The sequence below is a fragment of the Schistocerca gregaria genome, chromosome 8 (assembly GCF_023897955.1).
Source record: "Schistocerca gregaria isolate iqSchGreg1 chromosome 8, iqSchGreg1.2, whole genome shotgun sequence".
In the NCBI taxonomy this organism is placed as follows: Eukaryota; Metazoa; Arthropoda; class Insecta; order Orthoptera; family Acrididae; genus Schistocerca; species Schistocerca gregaria.
The window spans coordinates 248,952,449-248,976,949 of record NC_064927.1 but is presented as its reverse complement, the minus strand read 5'-3'; the positions used below and the strand labels follow the sequence as shown (position 1 = coordinate 248,976,949).

At 38.4% G+C, this 24,501-nt stretch overlaps 1 protein-coding gene across 2 annotated transcripts in view; it reads left to right on the top strand.

The window, feature by feature from the left end:
• The window catches only part of LOC126284124 (lanC-like protein 3), a 92,496-nt gene that overhangs the window by 15,845 nt on the left and 52,150 nt on the right, over window positions 1-24,501 (top strand). Inside the window, exon 1 of one of the 2 annotated variants that reach the window (XM_049982831.1) lies at window positions 1,197-1,355. The exons of the other annotated variant lie outside the window; for it this stretch is intronic. Within the exon in view, the coding sequence (XP_049838788.1) occupies window positions 1,316-1,355 (40 nt within the window). The 5' untranslated portion in view covers window positions 1,197-1,315. Of the gene's footprint in view, window positions 1-1,196; window positions 1,356-24,501 lie in introns of those variants that run through there. 2 annotated transcript variants of the gene reach the window in all.

The window sequence follows — 24,501 nt, the reverse complement described above, 5'->3', positions numbered from 1 at the left end:
ACCAACATACTTCTGCTGTGTTACTGTCCCAGGTGTCATCAAAGCAGTGGACATTCTGCTGCGTGAGCACTTCTGGAATCTGGATCAGCCATAAGCATCACAGCAAGATAACAACCGCCCGATCTACTGTGTCAGTACGTCCATTTTTGCCATCAGAGCATCGTCAGCGCGCAATAGCGTGGCAGATATCCATGCATATCAATGTAATGGGTGCAGTTGTTACATTGATAAGTGTGGGTTATATCGTGTCTTACACCTTGACCGCTAGCTAGGCCACTGCATCTGAAGGCATGTTCAATTGTGATACAATGACTAATTTAATGGCAGGTGGCAACTGACAACTCCAGGTGGTTCTCAGCAGGATGTGCAGTACAATACCAGTGTCAACCTTGCTTCACAAATGCCGCAAGTACTGGGATGGTTCACAATCCCTGATGTGCATCAGGACATGGTGGAGGCATTATTTTTGTGAAGAAGATACGTGAAAAATTAGCTCTGCTTTGAGATGGTCATATGAACCACTCTCTGGTGGTAAAGTCATCACATCTTGCACATCAGCAGTATACTAATAGTAAAGTTGGCTCACAATCAATGCGAACCTGGTGGCATCAGCAGTTATTCCTGAATAGAAGAAACTTAATTTGATCTGGGCAAACCAGAGTGGAGGGTTGTAAGGCCAGAAAGGCAGTAATTTACAGGAAGTGTGGACACAGCAGTGTCGGTCGTTGCAGGATTTTCCATCATTCTGCGATAGTACTTTCTCTAATTTGTGCGTCAGGCAGGCATAAATCACACCAGCGCCACCAATTTGACCTCAGGGCTAGGTCTGGCCCATCCAACCATTAGCCTGCCTGTTTATATAAAAAATAAATAACGCACAAATGATATCTCCTTCACTCGGATGACAATGAATGTATTCGTTTGTAGGTCAAATACTACAGAATGTAATTTAGACACAGTGTATGCCAAGACAAACTCGTAAGAGAACGAATAAGTCTCTTGTTGACTTGTTAATAAGGTCTATGTGCAATCTCTGAACTCAGTATAAAGTAAACATAAACATATAAATTGCTGTAAACTAAGAGTAAACGGCATGAAGTTTGTAGACAAAACACAGCACACCTGGTGGCTGGCATGGCACTAATTTGACAACGAGAAATCGAAACTCGCGGCACGACACCAGCGGGAAACACTCACATACTACAGTGTACAGAACTACTGGTCGCTGTAGCTGCAAGATCAGTAAATCCTCACACACATCCAAAAACAACCTAATGAAGATTCTAGGATGTACCAGTAGCATCTGTAAGAGAGTATGGAACATTTTGACATTGAAAACATTGCCGAAGTCAGTGGTGAGTAACATTGGTGTATACTTTTATGCAGTGCTGATATCGATAATACTAGCACTGCAGTACCCACTACACAGCAGCTGTTTCTAAAATCTACTGGAATTTCTAATATTTTGAATGTTTGTGCAATTGCTAGGACTTTCACTACCAGGGAATCTTATAGTTACAGCACAAATCGTAGTGATGTAATGAGTAAGAATACTGTACTTCAATTTGGGAAGAACAGGATTTGAAACTTTACCAGCCATCCATATTTTAGTTTTTTGTTTTCCTGAATCATTTGGGGCAAATGCTAAGTTGGTTCTCATGGTTAAAATGCAATTGATGTCTTTCCTATTCTTGCCCAATCCAAACTTGTCCTCCTTCTTTTCAGTGTGTTTTCTAACCCAAACCCAACCTCTAGTTTCAATTCTTAATTATTGGAAGACACATGTGAGAGAATCCGTGTTAACACTCAGAAACTAAGAACATAAAATTATATGTCTGTACAAGTTGGTGACCGTGTCTGGTTGTCACAGCTGCTGCTACAGCTAATAGAATTGTAGTGAAGCTGCAGGGATGTGGCTCTTCCTATTGTAATATGAGCAGAAAATCATTGATTTCACCAAAAGGCTATGAGATTGGGTTAGTGGATGGCATTTTTCTCAACACTTAAGAGTAGTTTTAGCCTCATCCATGGCAGGATAAGTGATCTACTTGAAGCCAAATTGCGTGTATTTTAATGCATCTTAAAGCTCATGAAGGGGTGACATGTATGAGTCAAAGACCTCCTTTGATTTTTGGAAAAGCTTATATGCTGGTGGAGCTGGTTATGGAGCTACTGATAGTATTGTTGCTGTCAGTGATTGAAATTGGTACCATATTTCTAGATATTCCTCGCATTTTATAGTTGAAGCAGGAATAGTCGCTCTTGGTGCTGGTGTTGCTGCTGCTGCTGCAATAATTACTGGTTATTGATTACTTGTAGAACAATAGAACAGTTTGAATGTACACATCTACAAAAAGTAAAGTTGTTATCAACACTGAATGTTGGCTTAAATATTGCTATGCTCTGTCAGGTAGGGTCATGTTGGGTATGGTATGCCCTTGCTTTCCTTCAGCCATTGAAATTATTTATACAGTGAGTTGCAGGAAGCCCTAAGATTAACACAGACTTCAAAGTGTGGTGCAATTTCACACTTTTCACAGAAACAATTTCAGATTTGTGCTCTCACCTTAGCCATAGAGGTACACCAGCCTACGTAAAACAAAGCCAAAAAGTCAGCAACAGCCAACCCCTTGCTTCTTTCTTTGGTCTTCAGGATGAGCCATGGTGCAGACATTGCAGGCCTAAAATTCTGTCACAGAAACTACACAATTGGAAATCTTCTTTGTTAATGACGTTGTATCCATGCCGCCAAATGGGAAATATTAATAGAGAAGTTACAAACTGGAAGGTTAGCTTATAAACAAAACAAACCAGTTATAAGCTAGAGAAGACTGCTGCTGCCAAAATCAATGCAAAATGGAACCACCTATAAATACCTAATATGATGCACCATTTCATGGTCCTATAACTATAGCTATTATTAAGCTATATTTACTCGTAAAGGTGTGCCAGTTTTCAGTAACTGTGCAGGCCTCACCTTAACAACAGGCACTCCTTTCTTTGCTGCTGATTTGTGGGAAATGTTCATGCACTTACTTAGTTTGGGGTGGAGAGTGTAAAACTTTGTGAGAAAAGGTAAATTGAGGAGCTGGAAATGAACAAAGTAATATCCAGGGTTGCACAAGTTCTGGAAATCAGGGAATTTTGAAAGTGTCTGGGAAATATCAGAGAAATTAGAAAAAAACTGGAAAATTTTCGTTTTTGTCTCAGTAAATGAAATGGTTTCTTTACTGAGATGTCGTGCATCGTTGCTGGCTGGGCACAGCTGAGTACATGCGTCACTTACCTACTCCCTCAATCCTACTGCTTCTCCCCTTCCTATCACCCTTCCCAGTTTGCAGTCAGTGCTGACACCAGCCGAAAATTTAGTTTTGAGAGTGTGATTGCCTTTTATGAGTGTCTGTATGTGGCTCAGAGATCATTTTTACAGTGAGTTGCTATCTATCCTCATTATTCTTGATTCTCAGAGTATTCACATAAGTTATCTTTGACATGGATTGATCACTGTGGTCTCATATCATCAACATACTGTCTGTGACTCTTAAATAGCTGGCCATACAAGTGGATTTTTCCAATGAGCCAAAACCTCAGGCCATTTCTGCAGGTATTTAACAGATCAGGCCTGCCGATTTGAAGCCCCTTGTTTCCCACCATTGCCCATCGGATCTAGTCTCACAGATCTGCCCGCAGGCCAGCTCTCTTTATATGTGGTGTAATGCTGCAGATTTTTGTGGTTTATTCATGGGCCTGAGACTGCGGTACTCCTCGGCATGCCAGATACTGTGGGCAAAGAATTTCACGAATTGCAACTGTCTTACCACAAGTATGTTGTATAGTGTTGTGTTTTATAGACATTTTGTGTGTTCTGGTATGTTTCAGCACTTCGAAAATAGCTTATATATTAGAAAGTATGGAAAATAAGAAGAATAAAATTGTGGCAGTTGCTGGCAGTTTGTACATAGTGTACTGATATATGTCTCAAAAGAAAAATCATACAATACTGAAAAATAAGACATAATACAGTGGGTGTTATCTGACAATAGTGAACATAGTAGAACCAACATTTTATTGGCAGTCACGTATAGTGTTGGTTTACACTTCTCTTCCCCACCTTATACGCTTATTTCAAGAGGCCTACTTTTTTCTGAGGTTATTTCTAAAATCAGTGAAGGTATTTTAATCTGTCTTGCGACTCCAAGGAAATGCATATTTTTGTCACCAGATTTCTTTCTTGTTGAAATAATGTAACATTAGTGGTCTTAATGAAACACACATACCATTTGACTTGCTTCCTCCATCTAAATACAGTTTGTTACAAAAGATGTTGATGTCAGTATTTGTGATTTTTGCTCACTCCAGTTAACGCCATCTGCTTGCAAATTTTTCAGATATTTCCTCATTTGGCAGCTTTGTTTTCTTTACCATAGCTGTAAAGGTGGATTTAATATATCTTCAGTTATTACAAAGCAGCTACAGACAATATGATCATGCAAACAAAGAATTTGTTTCTGACAGTTCATTTAAAATTTTGTAGCTTAGTGTTTATAACAACACTGTGGTCCATGGTTGCAATATTGTCTAGAAATTTTTCAACCATTTCTTTATATGCCCCCCCCCCCCCTTTTTTAATTGTGTAATATTCATGTGTCAGTTTTAACAAACAGGGTATTTCATGGTACTGTTGCATGTTTTTGATATGGTCATTGGCCCAGCTCCTTCATTATAGTTGTAGCAACTAAAACTTGCTGCCTCTTGAAAACTTCTCTCTCAGAAGTGTCAAATTTCAGTAACAGCTACATTTCTCTTGTTTCCTTGTTAACATTTACTTTCTTTGGCAACACAAAGTGGAGTTTGCACAGTATAACCTCACTAACAGCCTAATGCACTTGCAGTTATGACAGAATCCTGAAACAATAGAAAATTTGGCCTGTTCAAGTCAAAGGTTTATGAAAAATCGGCACAAAAACAAATATGTAATTTCTTAACTGATTTTGTTGCAAAGTCACACAGATTCTCATTTCTGCAGCTATCAAAGACTTAAAAAAAAAATTACGTCATTCTATTACCATAAGTTTACAGTTACTCCTACAACACGATAGATTCCACATGCTTATCATGTAGAAAAATATTCAAATATTTATGTGCTATTATTTGTCAAAATCTCATTTCGATAACACAGAGCATTTATGAGGTATGAGGGACACTGAATATTTTATTCTCGCATTCTGTGGGTACAGTCTCAAGGTTGTGCTTACACACACACACACACACACACACACACACACACACTGAGCAAGATGGCACAGTGGTTAGCACACTGGACTCTCATTCGGAAAGACAATTGTTCAATCCTGCATCCGGCCATCCTCTTTTAGGTTTTCTGTGATTTCCCTAAATCCCTCCAGACAAAAGCCGGGCTGGTTCCCCTTCAGCGACGTGCATGGTGTCGTCGCTGGCGGCGCAGTGTACCTGTCTATCGCAGTTTGAAGGCTATTGATATTGACCTTGCAGGTCAATTTAATAAACAGCAGTTGATTGGAGGTCCGAAGGTATTTCGTTGACTACATCTGAATTTTACCTGTGATGTACAGGCAGTGTTTGGAGGTAGTGGCTCACACTTGCTGTTGTGTGGGGCAATCAAGCAGATTATGGTGGCCTTGAAGCTTTTCCTGATGCTAACATTCTGATTTGGAAGACATGGAGTATTTCGGAGACTACAGGACTGTTGGTTAAACAGTCTTATGGTACTCTAGTTCCAAGCATGCCATTTGTTTTGAGTACTAGAAAGAAGAAAAAATTAAATGCTGACACGTCCGACTTCCTTTCCCATCCTTCCCTAATCCGATGACCTCGGTGTTTGGTCTCTTCCTCCAAACAACCCAACCCAACCCCACACACACACAGTTAGGGGCCGCAGATTTCAAAGAATCTGCCAGAGATATCCATGGCTTGTTAGGAAGATCTCTTTCTTGTGTTGCCTCTTGCCTTTGAAGTTGCACCAGGTTTAGACTGGTGCGTGAGTTTTGTCAACAAACAACTTTCTGTCCTCAGTCATGTGACAACTCGCAGTGTTCTAGTATTATATCATGGTGAAACCAAGTAAGGTGAAATTCATGGCTGAGCGTCCAGAGGTTTGAGGGCATCAAGGCCCACAAGACGTCAGAATTCCAGGCGTGTTACACAGTATGCAGCAAGTCTTTCATTCTCAGCAAATGGGGAAGATGTCCGTAATCGGCCATATGCGAGGAGCTAAGCACTCCAAGGCAGTCGCAGCAGTCAAGAAGAAGCGGACATTCATCTTTTTCATCAGTCCTTGAAGTGCTAGGACTGTTAAGCGATGCGTAGAGACTTATAGGCTGCACAGCATCTCTCTGATCTTAACTGGATTTGATTTCCAATGACTGTTGTTTTTTTTACCCTGCCATTTTGGTGCTGCATTAGGCCATTAAAAGGGCATTCCAGTAATGTGTTAAACGTAAGGGAGGAGAAAAGGAATATTGAGCAAGCTGAGAAACCTTGCCAATAGAGTGGTGCTCAAAAATGACTGACAGACTTTCGCATTTTCGACACACACTCGCACAGCTTGGTGTAAGCTAACCTTTTCTAATGTAAATTTTTGGCTTTCATTACATAAATTTGCTACTGGTTTTTCAGTGAAGAGGGAGGATACAGATGGTATGCCTCACCACCCTGCTTTCCTCGTGTTTCTGCTATCTTGCTTCCTCTTTAAATGAGGGGGTTGATTTCATTTATCCCTTTTTCACTGCACGTGCTTTCTAATATTAGATATACCCATCTATTGACAATCACTGTTCTCCCCCTGATAGTAAATACCTGCCAACTCTCCCGATTTAAGCGGGAGACTCCAGATTTTCGGCTTTTTCGCCTCCCGATTATTCCATTATTTCTCCCAATTTTATAGCTAATGGTCGTCAAACCTAAGATGGTTGTTTTGAAAACACATCATTTCAGTTTTTAGTCAATTGTGGAAAGTCATTTGCTTATTAGCCTTTTTAATTGATATACGTTTCGGAGTTTGTAGGAATCAGATAGTCGTGCTTGACTTGTTATAGATTGTTTTTTCCTCTTTCCTGCGCATATTGTAGAATGGATACTCATATTCCTCAGTTCTGTGCTATTTTTGAACTTGCGTTTGTGTGCTATCACTGTGCCAGTGCTGCCAAATTAATGGTTTTCCCACTAAATCAGGCGGTTTTGAGTACCTGTCTAGTGGCTAGTGAGACTTGTGTTAGATCTTATACATGTTAGGGTGGTTTTACAGTAAAATTACTTTTGAAAACCACTTGATCTATTCAGCATACGGAAATAGCACTATTTAATTTATTGACATCTACTAGCTCTTGAACTTATGTCACCTAAACATTGATAATACAAAATATTGTGTCTTCGTTCCTGTATTGTTATGCATCGTAGAAGCAATAAATCTGCTGGTACATTTGTTGTATGTACCTATCGTGCCAGTGTTAATGCAGTGTTTTTTACATCACTGGATACTGTTTTAGTGCTAAAAATGGATAAAGTAAAGGCACAGTATGCCCAGAAATGTCATGCTAAATAGCTAGTAAATTGCAAAATGGATGAAAGAATTTTTGGCAATGACACAAGAGCATCTTCCAATATAAAATTGTCATAGTACTTTGTTAGCACCTTAAGCTGACATATAAGTAAAGGAGCAAAATAATAAAATGAATAAAACATAAGACAGCTGCAGCACCCTAAACAAAAATACCTCTCAAAACCATGAAAAAATCATTAGACTTAAATCATGCTGAGGGTTCCCTTGAATTTTTGTCATTGTTCTATCACATCATGTGGTCACTTAAATGAGTTGTGCATGAGTAAATTCGAACAGTGATGTTGCCAGGAAACTTCCATTACATAGAACAAAGTGTAGTGCAGTCATAAAACATGTACAAGGCCTGTTGTTGTTGTGGTCTTCAGTCCAGTGACTGGTTTGATGCAGCTCTCGGCACTACTCTATCCTGTACAAGCTTCTTTATATCCCAGTACCTACTGCAACCTACATCCTTCTCAATCTGCCTAGTGTGTTCATCTCTTGGTCTCCCTCCATGATTTTTACTGCCCACGCTGCCCTCCAGTACTAAATTGGTGGCCCCTTTATGACTCAGAACATGTCCTACCAATTGATCCCTTCTTCTAGTCAAGTTGTGCTTCTATTCTCTTCTTGTCCAAACTATTTATTGTCCATGTTTCACTTCCATACACGGCTACACTCCATACAAATACTTTCAGAAAAGACTTCCTGACTCTTAAATCTATACTCGATTTTAACAAATTTCTCTTCTTCAGAAACACTTTTCTTGCCATTGCTAGTCTACAGTTTATATCCTCTCTACTTCGACCATCATCGGTTAATTTGTCCCCAAATAACAAAATTCATCTACTAATTTAAGTGTCTCATTTCCTAATCTAATTACCTTGGCGTCACCCTATTTCCTCCCCCCATGAACCATGGATCTTGCCGTTGGTGGGGAGGCTTGCGTGCCTCAGCGATACAGATGGCCGTACCGTAGGTGCAACCACAACGGAGGGGTATCTGTTGAGAGGCCAGACAAACGTGTGGTTCCTGAAGAGGGGCAGCAGCCTTTTCAGTAATTGCAGGGGCAACAGTCTGGATGATTGACTGATCTGGCCTTGCAACATTAACCAAAATGGCCTTGCTGTGCTGGTACTGTGAACGGCTGAAAGCAAGGGGAAACTACAGCCGTAATTTTTCCCGAGGACATGCAGCTTTACTGTATGATTAAATGATAATGGCATCCTCTTGGGTAAAATATTCCGGAGGTAAAATAGTCCCCCATTCGGATCTCCGGGCGGGGACTACTCAGGAGGATGTCGTTATCAGGAGAAAGAAAACTGGCGTTCTACGGATCGGAGCGTGGAACGTCAGATCCCTTAATCGGGCAGGTAGATTAGAAAATTTAAAAAGGGAAATGGATAGGTTAACGTTAGATATAGTGGGAATTAGTGAAGTTCGGTGGCAGGAGGAACAAGACTTCTGGTCAGGTGACTACAGGGTTATAAGTACAAAATCAAATAGGGGTAATGCAGGAGTAGGTTTAATAATGAATAGGAAAATAGGAATGCGGGTAAGCTACTACAAACAGCATAGTGAACGCATTATTGTGGCCAAGATAGATACGAAGCCCACACCTACTACAGTAGTAAAAGTTTATATGCCAACTAGCTCTGCAGATGATGAAGAAATTGAAGAAATGTATGATGAAATAAAAGAAATTATTCAGATAGTGAAGGGAGATGAAAATTTAATAGTAATGGGTGACTGGAATTCGAGTGTAGGAAAAGGGAGAGAAGGAAACATAGTAGGTGAATATGGATTGGGGCTAAGAAATGAAAGAGGAAGCCGCCTAGTAGAATTTTGCACAGAGCACAACTTAATCATAGCTAACACTTGGTTCAAGAATCATGAAAGAAGGTTGTATACGTGGAAGAACCCTGGAGATACTAAAAGGTATCAGATAGATTATATAATGGTAAGACAGAGATTTAGGAACCAGGTCTTAAATTGTAAGACATTTCCAGGGGCAGATGTGTACTCTGACCACAATCTATTGGTTATGACCTGTAGATTAAAACTGAAGAAACTGCAAAAATGTGGGAAATTAAGGAGATGGGACCTGGATAAACTGAAAGAACCAGAGGTTGTACAGAGTTTCAGGGAGAGTATAAGGGAACAACTGACAGGAATAGGGGAAAGAAATACAGTAGAAGAAGAATGGGTAGCTCTGAGGGATGAAGTAGTGAAGGCAGCAGAGGATAAAGTAGGTACAAAGACGAGGGCTGCTAGAAATCCTTGGGTAACAGAAGAAATATTGAATTTAATTGATGAAAGGCGAAAATATAAAAATGCAGTAAATGAAACAGGCAAAAAGGAATACAAACGTCTCAAAAATGAGATCGACAGGAAGTGCAAAATGGCTAAACAGGGATGGCTAGAGGACAAATGTAAGGATGTAGAAGCTTATCTCACTAGGGGTAAGATAGATACTGCCTACAGGAAAATTAAAGAGACCTTTGGAGAGAAGAGAACCATGTGTATGAATATCAAGAGCTCAGATGGCAGCCCAGTTTTAAGCAAGGAAGGGAAGGCAGAAAGGTGGAAGGAGTATATAGAAGGTTTATACAAGGGCGATGTACTTGGGGACAGTATTATGGAAGTGGAAGAGGATGTAGATGAAGACGAAATGGGAGATACGATACTGCGTGAAGAGTTTGACAGAGCACTGAAAGACCTGAGTCGAAACAAGGCCCCCGGAGTAGACAACATTCCATTGTGAATTGTGTTTTATTCATCTCATGACGTACATTTGCAATCCATTTGGTTTGCGTACAGGAGACATGTCAAAAATTTATAAAACAATTACAATGATTTTTACATTAATTAATGATAGCACTATAATAAATAACAACACTATAAGGATATTTCTTGGAACATGTAACACATTGTACCCAGCTCAAATTTCCAGATTGTCCTGCATGAATTCATCCACTGAGTAATAACACTTCATTGTCAGTACCTCATATAGCTTTCTTTTAAGTGAACCTAAATTCATCTGCATCAACTTGTTCCCTTTTAATTTATTAAAAATTTTCATTCCCATGTATTGAGGTCCCTGGGCAAACAGTCTGAGGCGGTGGGTGGGGAGCATAAAATTTTCTTTGTTTCTGGTATCATGTGAATGGACAAAATGGTTTCCCTCAAATAAGTCGCGTCTGGAGTACAAAAATATAATAATCTCATATATGTATAAGGATGGCAGAGTTAATATTTTGAGTTTCCTAAATAATGGTCGACATGGTTCTTTGTGATTGGCAGTGCACATATTTCGTATGATTTTTTTCTGTATTTTTAGTATCCGCACTATGTTTGTCGAGTTACCCCAAAAAACAATACCATACCTAATAATGGATTCAAAGTAGCTTGTATATGCTACTTTCCGCGTGTCAATGTCTGTTGCAGTTGATAATATTTGCATTGCAAATGCAAAGCTGCTCAATTTGTTTGCAAGGTATTCAATGTGTGCCTGCCACCTCAAATTTTCATCTACTTTTAGACCTAAGAATTTGACTGAGTCAACTTCTTCTATAACTTGGTTGTTGTGTACAATCTTAATTTGCTCACATTTTGACTGTTTGGTTTTGAACTGCATCACGTGAGTCTTAGATATGTTTAGATTCAGCCCATTTAGCTGAAACCAAGTTTCTAAGGTACTGAGGGTACTGATCACAGATTTGAGAATTTTTTCTGAATCCTGATCTTCAACTAAGACAGAAGTATCATCTGCGAACAGAACTGATGGGGAGCTGATATTTAATGGTAAGTCATTAACATAAAAGAGAAATAGGACTGGGCCTAATATGGAGCCTTGTGGAACACCCTGAGTAATTTTTTTCCAGTCAGAAAAATAATATGCGCCATTTGAAGAAATGCTAACTCTTTGCTTTCTGTTGGATAAGTAGGATTTAAGCCATTGTAGGGCACTGCCGCCAATGCCATACTTTTCAAGTTTGTAAACAAGCAATGCGTGGTTTACGGAATCGAATGCCTTTGTGAGGTCGCAGAAAATTCCTGCCACCTTATTTCTCTTGTCTAATGACGTACTTATTTTCTCAATGAAACTGTTAACTGCATCTACGGTGTTTTTCCCTTGCTGAAAACCAAATTGATTGTTTAGAATAACAGAATATTTTGCAATGAAGTTTTGGATTTGAGCAACAGCAAGTTTTTCAAATATTTTAGATAGGACTGGGAGAATTGAGATAGGACGATAATTTCCCATGATCTCTCTTGATCCCTTCTTGAAGAGTGGTTTGACTTCAGCATATTTCAGTACCTCTGGGAAACAGCCCTCTTCAAAACATTGATTTATTATCTGAGCTAGTGGGTTTGCAATTCTATTGTGTACCACTTTAATAACTTTGGTGGGTATTCTATCCCAACCTGCAGATTTTTTGTTTCTTAATGTTAAAATAGCATTTTCTACATCCTCAAAAGAAACTTTTGAGAATTTTGTAAAGTTTTCAGAGTTTTTGCCTAGGCCAAAGGGATTTACTTTGTTGTGATAATCTGCTACATCTACATCAGATTTTGCTACATTTATAAAGAATTCATTAAAGTACTCTGGTATTTGAGTTGGATTTACAACAGTTTTTCCTTCAATGTCAATTTTTGGAATTTCTTGGTAACAGGCTTTAACACCTAACTCAGATTTAATGACTGACCACACAGCCTTTGTCTTATTTTTATGATTTAAAATTAACCTGTTGTTTGCCAGTTGTTTTGCTGCCTTGACAACTCTTTTAAATATGGTTTTATAGAGTCTAACATATTTAATGAAATTTATATCTTTATTATATTTTAGTTCTCTGTGCAGTTGCCTTTTCCTTACACTGGAAATTTTTATGCCCTGGGTAATCCACTTTACTGTATTTGTTATCTTATTGCTGCAGAGTCTAGGTGGAAATGTTTCATTAAAGTCTGCAAGAAAACTATTTAGGAATTTCTCAAAGTTTTTATCACTTGAGTTACCATAATCAAAAGGCCATGTTTTATCTCTTAGCTTCTCACTAAATGTTAGCAAGTTTTCTTTGCTAAAGTTCCTGCTCATATGGGTTCTTGTATGTGAAATGTTTGTGTCTGTCTGTGGCAGCTCAATAAACAATACATAATGATCTGAAATACCTAGATCTACACAAAATTTATACACATCTTCATATACATAATTAGTTAGAACATTGTCAATGCATGTTGCTGATTGCCCATTGTCCCTGGTAGATTCAAAGAAATTCAATTTGAAACCATATTTCTTAACTAAGTCAGTGAACCTTGAAGCTTGGCTACTATTACATGTGATATCAATATTAAAATCAGCAGCTATTACAACTTTTTTCTTTGTTTCTCTACAAAGGTCTTCTAGCATAATTTGAAGCTTAGATAAGAATAGTTCTGTTGTTGATGTCCCTGGAATTCTGTATATTGAGATTATTATAACATTTGCTAGCGAGTCCACTATTTCTACACAACAGCTCTCGAACACACATTCTTCATTTAAATAATTAAAACAGTTTCTGGTCTCATAATTTATGTCATTGTGTAGAAGTATACATGAGCCTCCACGTAACTTGTTTCTTCTACAAAAGCTACTTGCTAATCTGAAGTTCCCTATTTTGTTCAGAATTTTAATTGTCTCCTCAGTCAACCAGTGTTCATTTAAACAAACAACTTTAATATTTGCATATTCTGACAGAATGATTTCCAATTCATCTATTTTGGAGCTTTTATTATTAGAAGCATCAGTGTTTAAGCCATTTATATTCCAGTGGATAACATACCTACTTTGACTATTTCTTACAGGCTTTAGCATATTTCTTGCCAGATAATGGTTTGGTTTTTTCTTTCTTAATGCTACACACGTTTTTTCACCCCCATCACTACTTATAAGTTTCCCTTATTTTTTATGATCTGGCAAGTATCTAAGAACATCTTACTGAATATTTTTGAGCCCAACCTGTTCAGATGTAGACCATCTTTGGCAAGACACTTTGCACTTAGAAATTTGTTGGGATCAATAAAAACGACTCCTAGCTTATTGCACTGTTCTTTAATATCGCCGTTTATTCGCTGCACATAGCTGTCACTCACCGATCTCCTGTACACAATGCCACTTATTATTATTCTGGAATTCGGGTACAGTCTTCTGGCCGTTCGGATGAGGTTCCTTGTGTGGTTTACAATTTCTTCCTCACTGTTGGTTCGAAGCGAATTTGTTCCCACATGGATAAAAACACCTTTTGGATTTCTGCTATGCTTATTTCCTGCGTTCTCTCTTGAGTTTAAGACGTTGTTTAGGTGTGTATGCAATTGATGCGTCCTGATTCCAGGCCGAACGTCAATTTCGGAGTTTGGTACGATTATGTTTTTCAATAATGAGTCACCTATAATAAAAAATTCACTTTCTGTCTTATTATAATGCTTCTTTCTGTCTTTTTTGTACGTTACGCTGGTCCACTTATATTTATTTGGTACGTCAGTATCTTTAGTTTCTTTTTCTTTCGTAATGGCGGCTGAATTTTTTCGTTCTTTGTCAGTTGTATCACTCCGCGTATTTGCCGAAGTAGGTCCATCCAATACTTGAGTTTTTTCACATGCACAACACTTTTCACGTTTCAATGCTATATTTTCTTGCTTTAGTAACGTCAGTTCTGCTTTCAGAGCATCAATGTCACTTTGAAGAAGACGGATAATTTCGTCCTTAGAGCTTAGTGCGGATGTTAGTCGCGCATGTTCGTCACTAGTACAGTCGAGGCACGTCCACTGAATATCGTCATTTATAAATTTCAGACACACGTTTGCGCACTTCTCATGTAACCAAAAGCTGCACTTAATGCACCGAATTCCTTTGACTACACGTTTTTTACACTTTCTACATGAAGAACTATTTAATTTCAACTGATTTTGGAGCATCATATCACCACACAATCCTAACGGCCATTAGAACTACTGATGGCCTTGGGAGAACCAGTCCTGACAAAACTCTACCAGCTGGTGAGCAAGATGTATGAGACAGGCGAAATACCCTCAGACTTCAAGAAGAATATAATAATTCCAATCCCAAAGAAAGCAGTTGTTGACAGATGTGAAAATTACCAAACTATCAGTTCAATAAGTCATGGCTGAAAAATACTAGCATGAATTCTTTACAGATAAATGGAAAAACTGGTAGAAGCCGACCTCGGGGAAGATCAGTTTGGATTCCGTACAAATGTTGGAACACATGAGTCAATACTGACCCTACGACTTATCTTAGCAGAAAGATTAAGGAAAGGCAAACCTACGTTTCTGTAGACTTAGAGAAAGCTTTTGACAATGTTGAGTGGAATACTCTCTTTCAAATTCTGAAGGTGGTAGCGGTAAAATACAGGGAGCGAAAGGCTATTTACAGTTTGTACAGAAACCAGATGGCAGTCATAAGAGTCGAGGGGCATGAAAGGGAAGCAGTGGTTGGGAAAGGAGTGAGACAGGGTTGTAGCCTCTCCCCGATGTTATTCAATCTGTATATTGAGCAAGCAGTAAAGGAAACAAAAGAAAAATTTGGAGTAGGAATTAAAATTCATGGAGACGAAGTAAAAACTTTGAGGTTCGCCGATGACATTGTAATTCTGTCAGAGACGGCAAAGGACTTGGAAGAGCAGTTGAACGGAATGGACAGTGCCTTGGAAGGAGGATATAAGATGAACATTAACAAAAGCAAAACTACGATAATGGAATGTAGTCAAATTAAATCGGGTGATGCTGAGGGAATTAGATTAGGAAATGAGACACTTAAAGTAGTAAAGGAGTTTTGCTATTTAGGAAGTAAAATAACTGATGATGGTCGAAGTAGAGAGGATATAAAATGTAGACTGGCAATGGCAAGGAAAGCGTTTCTGAAGAAGAGAAATTTGTTAACATCGAATATAGATTTATGTATCAGGAAGTCATTTCTGAAAGTATTTGTTTGGAGTGTAGCCATGTATGGAAGTGAAACATGGACGATAAATAGTTTGGACAAGAAGAGAATAGAAGCTTTCGAAATGTGGTGCTACAGAAGAATACTGAAGATAAGGTGGATAGATCACGTAACTAATGAGGAGGTATTGAATAGGATTGGGGAGAAGAGAAGTTTGTGGCACAACTTGACCAGAAGAAGGGATCGGTTGGTAGGACATCTTCTGAGGCATCAAGGGATCACCAATTTAGTATTGGAGGGCAGCGTGGAGGGTAAAAATCGTAGAGGGAGACCGAGAGATGAGTACACAAAGCAGATTCAGAAGGATGTATGTTGCAGTAGGTACTGGGAGATGAAGCAGCTTGCACAGGATAGAGTAGCTTGGAGAGCTGCATCAAACCAGTCTCAGGACTGAAGACAACAACAACACCCTATTTAATTTGACTACATTCAATTATCCTTGTTTTGCTTTTGGTGATGTTCATCTTGTATCATCCTTTCAAGACACTGTCCATTCCTTTCAACTACTCTTCCAGGTCCTTCGATGTCTCTGACAGAATTACAATGTCATCGGCGAATCTCACAGTTTTTATTTCTTCTCCATACCTACTCTGAATTTTTCTTTTGTTTCCTTTACTGCTTGCTCAATATACAGATTGAATAACATCGGGGATAGGCTACAACCCTGTGTCACTCCCTTCCCAACCACTGCGTCCCTTTCATGCCCCTCGACTCTTGTAACTGCCATCTGGTTTCTGTACAAACTGTAAATAGCCTTTCGCTCCCTGTATTTTACCGCTACCACCTTCAGAATTTGAAAGAGAGTATTCCACTCAACATTGTCAAAAGCTTTCTCTAAGTCTACAGAAACGTAGGTTTGCCTTTCCTTAATCTTTCTGCTAAGATAAGTCGTAGGGTCAGTATTGACTCATGTGTTCCAACATTTGTACGGAATCCAAACTGATCTTCCCCGAGGTCGGCTTCTACCAGTTTTTTCCATTTATCTGTAAAGAATTCATGCTAGTATTTTTCAGCCATGACTTATTGAACTGATAGTTTGGTAATTTTCACATCTGTCAACAACTGCTTTCTTTGGGATTGGAATTATTATATTGTTCTTGAAGTCTGAGGGTGTTTCGCCTGTCTCATCCATCTTGCTCACCAGATGGTAGAGTTTTGTCAGGGCTGGCACTCCCAATGCTGTCAGTAGTGCTAATGGAATGTTGTCTACTCCCGGAGCCTTGTTTCGACTCAGGTCTTTCAGTGCTTTGTGAAAGTCTTCACGCAGTATTTCATCTTCATCTACATCCTCTTCCATTTCCATAATATTGTCCTCAAGTACATCGCCCTTGTATAGACCCTCTATATGCTCCTTCCACCTTTCTCTTCTTTGCTTAGAACTGGGTTTCCATCTGAGCTCTTGATTATCATACAGGTGGTTCTCTTTTCTGCAAAGGTCTCTTTAATTTTCCTGTAGGCAGTATCTATCTTATCCCTATTTAGATATGCCTCTACATCTTTACATTTGTCCTCTAGCCATCCCTGCTTCTACATTGTGCACATCCTGTCAATCTCATTTTTGAGACGTTTGTATTCCTTTTTGCCTTCTTCATTTACTGCATTTTTATATTTTCTCCTTTCATCAATTAAAATCAATATATCTTCTGTTACCCAAGGATTTCTATTAGCCCTCGTCTTTTTACCTACTTGATTTCTCTGCTGCCTTCACTATTTCTTCCCTCAAAGCTACTCATTCTTCTTCTACTGTATTTCTTTCCCCCATTCGTGTCAATCGTTCCCTAATGCTCTCTCTGGAACTCTCTACAGCCTCTGCTTCTTTCAGTTTATCCAGGTCCCATCTCCTTAAATTCCCACCTTATTGCAGTTTCTTCAGTTTTAATCTATAGTTCATAACCAATAGATTGTGGTCAGAGTCCACATCTGCCCATGGAAATGTCTTACAATTTAAGACCTGGTTCCTAAAGCTCTGTCTTACTATTATATAATCTATCTGATACCTTCCAGTATCTCCAGGGTTCTTCCATGTATACAACCTTCTTTCATGATTCTTAAACCAAGTGTTAGCCATGATTAAGTTATGCTCTGTGCAAAATTCTACCAGGCGGCTTCCTCTTTCATTTCTTACCCCCATTCCATATTGACCTACTACATTTCGTTCTCTTCCTTTTCCTACTATCAAATTCCATTCACCCATGACTATTAAATTTTTGTCTCCCTTCACTATCTGAATAATTTCTGTTATCTCATTGTTCGTTTCATCAATCTCTTTGTCATCTGCGTAGCTGGTTGACATATAAACCTGTACTACGGTGGTAGGCATGGGCTTCATGTCTATCTTGGCCACAATAATGCGTTCACTATGCTATTTGTAGTAGCTTACCTGCACTGCTATTTTTTTATTCGTTATTAAACCTATTCTTGCATTATCCCTATTTGATTTTGTATTTATAACCCTGTATTCACCTGACCAGAAGTTTTGTTCCTCCTGCCACTGATGTACAAAATGTGAAGTTTGTGACTAATAAAAAAAATTGGAATCCGGCGATGTAAATAATTCTATCATTTACAATTTACCAAATTATTACACTGACCATGTGAGAGACCTGTTCAAGAAACTGTCGCCAGATAGCAATATAGTGAGAAAAAATACAGCTCTCCAAGAATAAAAGCTGTCACAATTAAAGAAGAAATGGTCAAAGAAGATGCCAGTCTAGTGCCACTGTTGAACTACACTACAGACAACAGGTATGGAATTGACACTGTGGTTAGTTGCAGGGGTGGGAGTATACTGAAACTGAGCAGCGATTTTTGATCTTTTGTAGCTTCTGACTCTTTGACACTGAATCTCCCGATTTTTGGATTTTAAAGGTTGGCAACTATGTAACATCACACGAGTCATGTCATTGTCTGGTTTGGATGTTTGATTATCTTCAGGGCGGTGATACCGTTCCTATCGTCTGGCGAGATAACTGGGCATAATGAAGATGCTCCCTTGCCACTTGATAAGGTCTCAGTGACTGGTGGACAGGGACGTTCGCACCTGATGGTCAGTTCGTTGACCTCCCTGGTATCGCAGCCCAGCATCACCTCCACCACTGTCACTGCCACCACTGTTTCAATAGCAGTCATATTGTCACCTCCACCAATGCTACTAACGCTGCTTTGACTAACGGCCATACTTCAGGGTGAAGATACAAGGGCAGAAATATTAAGGACTTTGCGGGCTGACAAAAATCATGTGTCCTCTTCTGCTACAGGAAAGCAGACTTCTTTGATTCCTGTCATGTTCCCTAACGATAATGTAGCTAGTGAGATGCAGCTTCGATGGACTAAGACATCGTACAGTATTGTTCATGGTTTAGATCTGCGCTTTAGGAGAAGTGTTCTCGAAGATGTTGAAGGAGGTGTTTCTTTTGCTTCTTGATATGAAGAGTATTCATGGTGACAGTGCATCAACATTTATTGATATGGGGTCTTGTGGTCTTCATACAGTTCATCAGTGTTTCAAAAATGCAGCCATAAAGACTAACTGGGGTGTTATACCTTTTCTGAGATTGATAAATGTTGTGTTGAAGAATGTGCCCACAAGAAGAGCTCATTATAAAAGATGTAATAAACCCAAACATCTGCCCTCCTCTAAAATTTTGCTCCATGCTGTGGGTGCGAAACAAGGCTGCGGCTGACTGGTGTAAAAATCGTTCCGTTGCTAAAGACTTATGCAGATAAAATAAAGGAGCACAAGATTATCCTATGACTTCCAAATCACTGGCCAACAGGTTATACACAATGCTGGTGACTACTTCGAAGGTCAAAATTTTGAAACACCTATCTATTGTATGAGCCATGTCTCCACAATATCCTTTCTTTCAGGAGTGCTAGTTCTGCAAGTTTCGCAGGAGAGCTTCTGTAAAGTTTGGAAGGTAGGAGACGGATACTGGCAGAAGTAAAGCTGTGAGTACCGTGCGTGAGTCGTGCTTCGGTAGCTCAGTTGGTAGAGCACCTGCCCGCGAAAGGCAAAGGTCCCGAGTTCGAGTCTCAGTCGGGCACACAGTTTTAATCTGTCAGGAAGTTTCGTATCAGCGCACACTCCGCTGCAGAGTAAAAATCTCATTCTGTAATTAAATAGTTGCCACTATTAAAGTTCCAACCTTCGTATATGGCACAAAAGATACCCCTAGTTCTGTTCTTATTTTTTTAATTTTAATGTTATATTTTACAACATATTTCTTTTATGTTTTTCTGTTCTGATGCATTTCCTTACGTGGAAAGTTTGTAAATCCTATATGGTAGGACAAGGTGTTACCAAAGTATGGAACCTAATGAAAAAGGTGCCTGAAAGACCTCTGTCTGCATTTTGATGTTCGGTTTTCCACGCTTGTCAGGATATGAACACACATTTTCAACACTCTAGACACTTCAGGTATGATCTTGGGCAGGTAAACATTCAGTATCTTCTGAAAGTTAACTTCAAGTGCAAATTTAAATTTCCTTTGCCTGCACCTTATAAAATATGTGATAACCCTTGTAAACAAAGGATGAAGAAATGTACTGTTATTATTTTTATGTGTATGTCTTGTTAGATTACTTTGAACTTGTATATAGTTCTACCATTTGCTTAGTCCCCCCAGTCCCAGGTGGAAATTATTGGGACTGCAGCTATGTAAAAATACGCACTCTACAATTTAAGACTAAATATAATGCCTGAATCCTTTGAGTGCTCATTTATATATGCAGTGTGCTTTCTTGCATCTTTTTTGTTTGAATTTTACATGACAGGACTGATAGTGTCACCTAATTTGCTGAAAGTTAATGAATTTTCACATATTGTAACACATAATGAAAAGGCAGAACTTCTGTTTAGTTTCATTTAATCGTAAGATTGTTATCGCTTTTGATATAAAAGGAGTTTCGACATACTTCAGATTTGTGATTGATTTTAATCTGACGGACAGTTTTCTGTTCATATTAAATTCTTGCACTGTGATTCAAACAATTTGTATGATGAATTGATCCCATTACATATGTTTAAAAGGTTTGATTCCATGAGAAATATGTTTTATCTTCAAAAGCGTTGATGGAAGATATCACATGGTCTTAATGTGAACACCTTAAAATCAAAGTATTCAACATGATGTATGAGATACTGGAATGATAAATTGTAATTAAATGTTTGGTTTGCTGTAAAAGTTTCTTTTAAATTATGATTTCACAATATGTTGCTGTCGTAGCTATTATATGAAAGACAATTTTAGTCAAGTAAAATTTTCTGAACACATTTTAAGCCTTTGCTTTGATAAATTTGTGTTTTTAAGGATATGTAATTGACAAACAGATGTGTGTCAGTATTTGTTCAGCACTTGAAGAGGGATGATATTTTTGTAACATTTTTACGTGAGTGTTTTACAATGTAATGTTCACCATCTGTGTGTTTAAAAATTGAAAAAATCAACTAAAAAATTAAGCTAACAGTAACAGAAGAATAGTTCTTGAATAAAATGTTTTTGTCTCAGTTTTTTTCTGTTTTAGTGTTAGCAATTACAAGACTGCAGTTAATTCAAAGTTAAAGTTAACTTATAAATAAAAACAGAAATTTGTCACTTAAAAATGGCTTTCATTTTCACAACTTACCCGTTTATTTACCCTTCAGATCATAAATCTTATAAAGGAGACAACTTACTGTTCATTCAAAACCAGAGGGTTAATAACCCATTTAGAAATACATAAATCATTACCTTTTTTTTTTGTCAACTTACGTCTTTACTTGTCCCTGGTATCTCAAAAAAGGGAAAAATCCTAAAACTTGTCTGGAAATCAAGAAAATATTAAGGAATTTCACTTGGGGAAACTTGTGACAACCCTGATATCGCACACATAACAAGGAAATATAATGTAAGTGGACAGATAAAAACAATCTACTCACCAAGCGGTGGCGTGGGTACACACAAACAAAAAGATTGAACTTCCAAATGCTGTCAGAGCCAGTGGCTCCTTCTTCTGGTGGAAGATTGTAGCTCTTTCCCTTTGCCCCTCTTCCTTCTCCTTCAACTCTTCTGCCAGAAGAAGGAACCACTGGCTCCAAAAGCTTGTGAAAGTTCAGTCCTTTTGTGTGTATGTATGCCTGCCACCGCTTGGTTAGTAGATTTTTCTTTATCTGTCCACTTACATTATATTATCAGTAATTGATTCTTTCAGTTGTTACATAATGAGGAAAGATATTTACAGTTAACCAGCCTACGTTTCCTTGAAACGACTTAAAACTCTCTTTTGAATCTGGGTAAGTATTTGAAGTCTTGCTATTACAATAACAGATGCCTGACACCGAGAGACCTTGTAACCATCCACATACTCGGGTACACTTCCCTTAGGTACTGTGGTGATTGATACAGTCATTTCTCTACTAGTTCAGCGTGAGGAAAAGATCAGTACTGTCTCATCATCTTCTCCTCCACAGCAATATAAAGAAACTAAGAACAGAAACAGAGTTGAAGCTGTCAGGTTCCATAGCAATATATGGAGGAGGGAAGATTAATAACTATTTGTTTGCTCCGTCCTTTTCCTCATCTCACTTATCCTAATTCTTGTGAACCACGTAAGAGAGAAACTTTGGAGGTGGCGAAGTTGTTGCACAGTCTATATTGAAAATCAGTGCTCAAATTCAGTATTTTCTCTCGAGAACATCATTGTGTTTCTTACTGAGGTACGTACTTAAGTTCTATTTTGGTAAGATCCTTGCATTTGTTGTTGATGTTGTTGTTGTTGTTGTGGTCTTCAGTCCTGAGACTGGTTTGATGCAGCTCTCCGTGCTACTCTATCTTGTGCAAGCTTCTTCATCTCTGCATTACATTTCTTAATTACTTTCAGTTTTAATGTTGGGCGTCCAAACACTGCAGCAGTACCTTTGAACAGGTTACAGGTGTGTTGCACTCTCCCAGAATGTCTCTCAAAAATCTAAAATTATGTTTGCATTCCCTACTACTAATTTAATGTGTTCATTCCATTTAATACAGGTTTGTAGTATTATCTCTAGGTTTTTAAATAATGTTATTGGCTCCAGAGGTTTGCTACAGAGGAAGCATCTCACCAACAAAATGACCTCCATACAATAATAAAATGGTGGTTTTACGATATGCATGGAGAACTAAAGCATTTGAAACGTAATAGTTGATGAGTTGCAAGGAAGTAGTAAATAATGTTTATTCCAAGTACACAAGATTTCATGTCATTTTCTATGCAGTCACCATTTCATTCGAACATTTAAGACATCATGAAGCAAGCATTTTAAAATCTTCTGTTCAAATTTCACTGATGGGAAAGCCAACCAGTGTTAACAGAAATTGTTAGTGTATCAGCTTCGTGGAATGGAGACAGTAACCACAGTACAGGAAATTAATTCCATGAAATTAATTGTTAAAATCAATTGTTTTGTAACTTTATCAGGTCTAAAGGTAACTGTGCAGGTGCATGTTATATTTTTGTTCCAGACAGTGAAACCATGATTGAATAGAATAGGTACATTTTAGTTTTGTCTAGTTTTCTCTGTACACCAGTGGTCCCCAATCGGGGAGTAATTACTACTTGAGGGGTAAAATTAAATTCTCTGAGGGGGAAGAACAAAAGGGATCGATTGTGTTTCGGTCACAAAACTAAATTATTTTTAAAAGATCATTACAGTTATCACTATTTATTAAAACAATACTACTAATTACACAAGTTAATAATAATTGTTTTTTTTCCCCCAAATACTAGTGTCAACGTGTAACACAATATGATTGAGGTTACAGCTTGTGAAACAAATGTACAATCATCATCTTCCTCACATAGTTCTTCCACTACACACATACTTTGTACCATGTATCTATGATAGTAATATTGTGACATGTACAGTGCAAATGCTTAAATGACTCGAAAATTACAGCAGTAGAACAATAATTGCTTCATTATTCATGTCACATCATTAAATGAAATAACTGACAGTGCAGCTTGACAGTAACTATATAATGACTGCTGTAGGGCTTACACATTATTATTATTCATCATCATCATCATTAGTGACAGTTGTCAAATACAAAGGACTGGCTGGGTGAGGTTCTTCAGTCTCTTATCAGTTTAGAAGTAAGAAGTTCAGCAATCAAGTGGTTTACAAACAGTAAATGTAGTGCATGCATTTTAAATTAGTTGATTTTAAATGGGGGTGCAGGGTGTGAGTGAGGTGAGGATCACTTCACGAAGAGGAGGAAGCATGTTTTGTAACAAATGTGTACTCTCATTGTGGATAGTCAGCTTTCATTTCTGTGAAGGAGTTGCAGATTCATTTGCAATATATTGGGGTTGCTTTATCATTCAGTAACAAAATGGTTGTTAGGAATGAGCAGTACAAATGTGTTGAAAGGAGGCAATCAGTTCATCTGTCATGTGGTTTTGTAACTTTATCAAGTTCAGCAGAGTGACCTTTCTCTTCCTGTGTTTTCTCAGATTTATGCTATGCCAGGGGGAAAGAGCACACTGGAAACTGATCTGACTGACGTTTATTCTCATTTCTTTCATGCCTGATATTCAACATCCTATGTACCTTTATTCACCTTCATTAAACTAGGGTGGATGTTTGATAGATGGAATCTGAGTGTAATTGCAAATGCATGCATGTTGATAACTTCGAATGGACTTTGTTGCTTTCACCTTGTAGCATGGCCTGGGATCAGCCATTGGTTTTAAGTCTCCGAGACTAGCTTGTGACACAAATTTCGTGGGATGTCTGTCTGCCCTTCCTTTTTGAACACACGACCTCACTGTTAGTTCCTTCAGAGCCACACACAAGGAAAATGGTTGTTCAAATTTTAGAAGTTGAGTTGGTGGGAAATTCTGAACAGAGCAACCAGGCATTGTGTCTGCTGTCTCATGATAGGAGAAGACACCTGGTACCACATCAAAT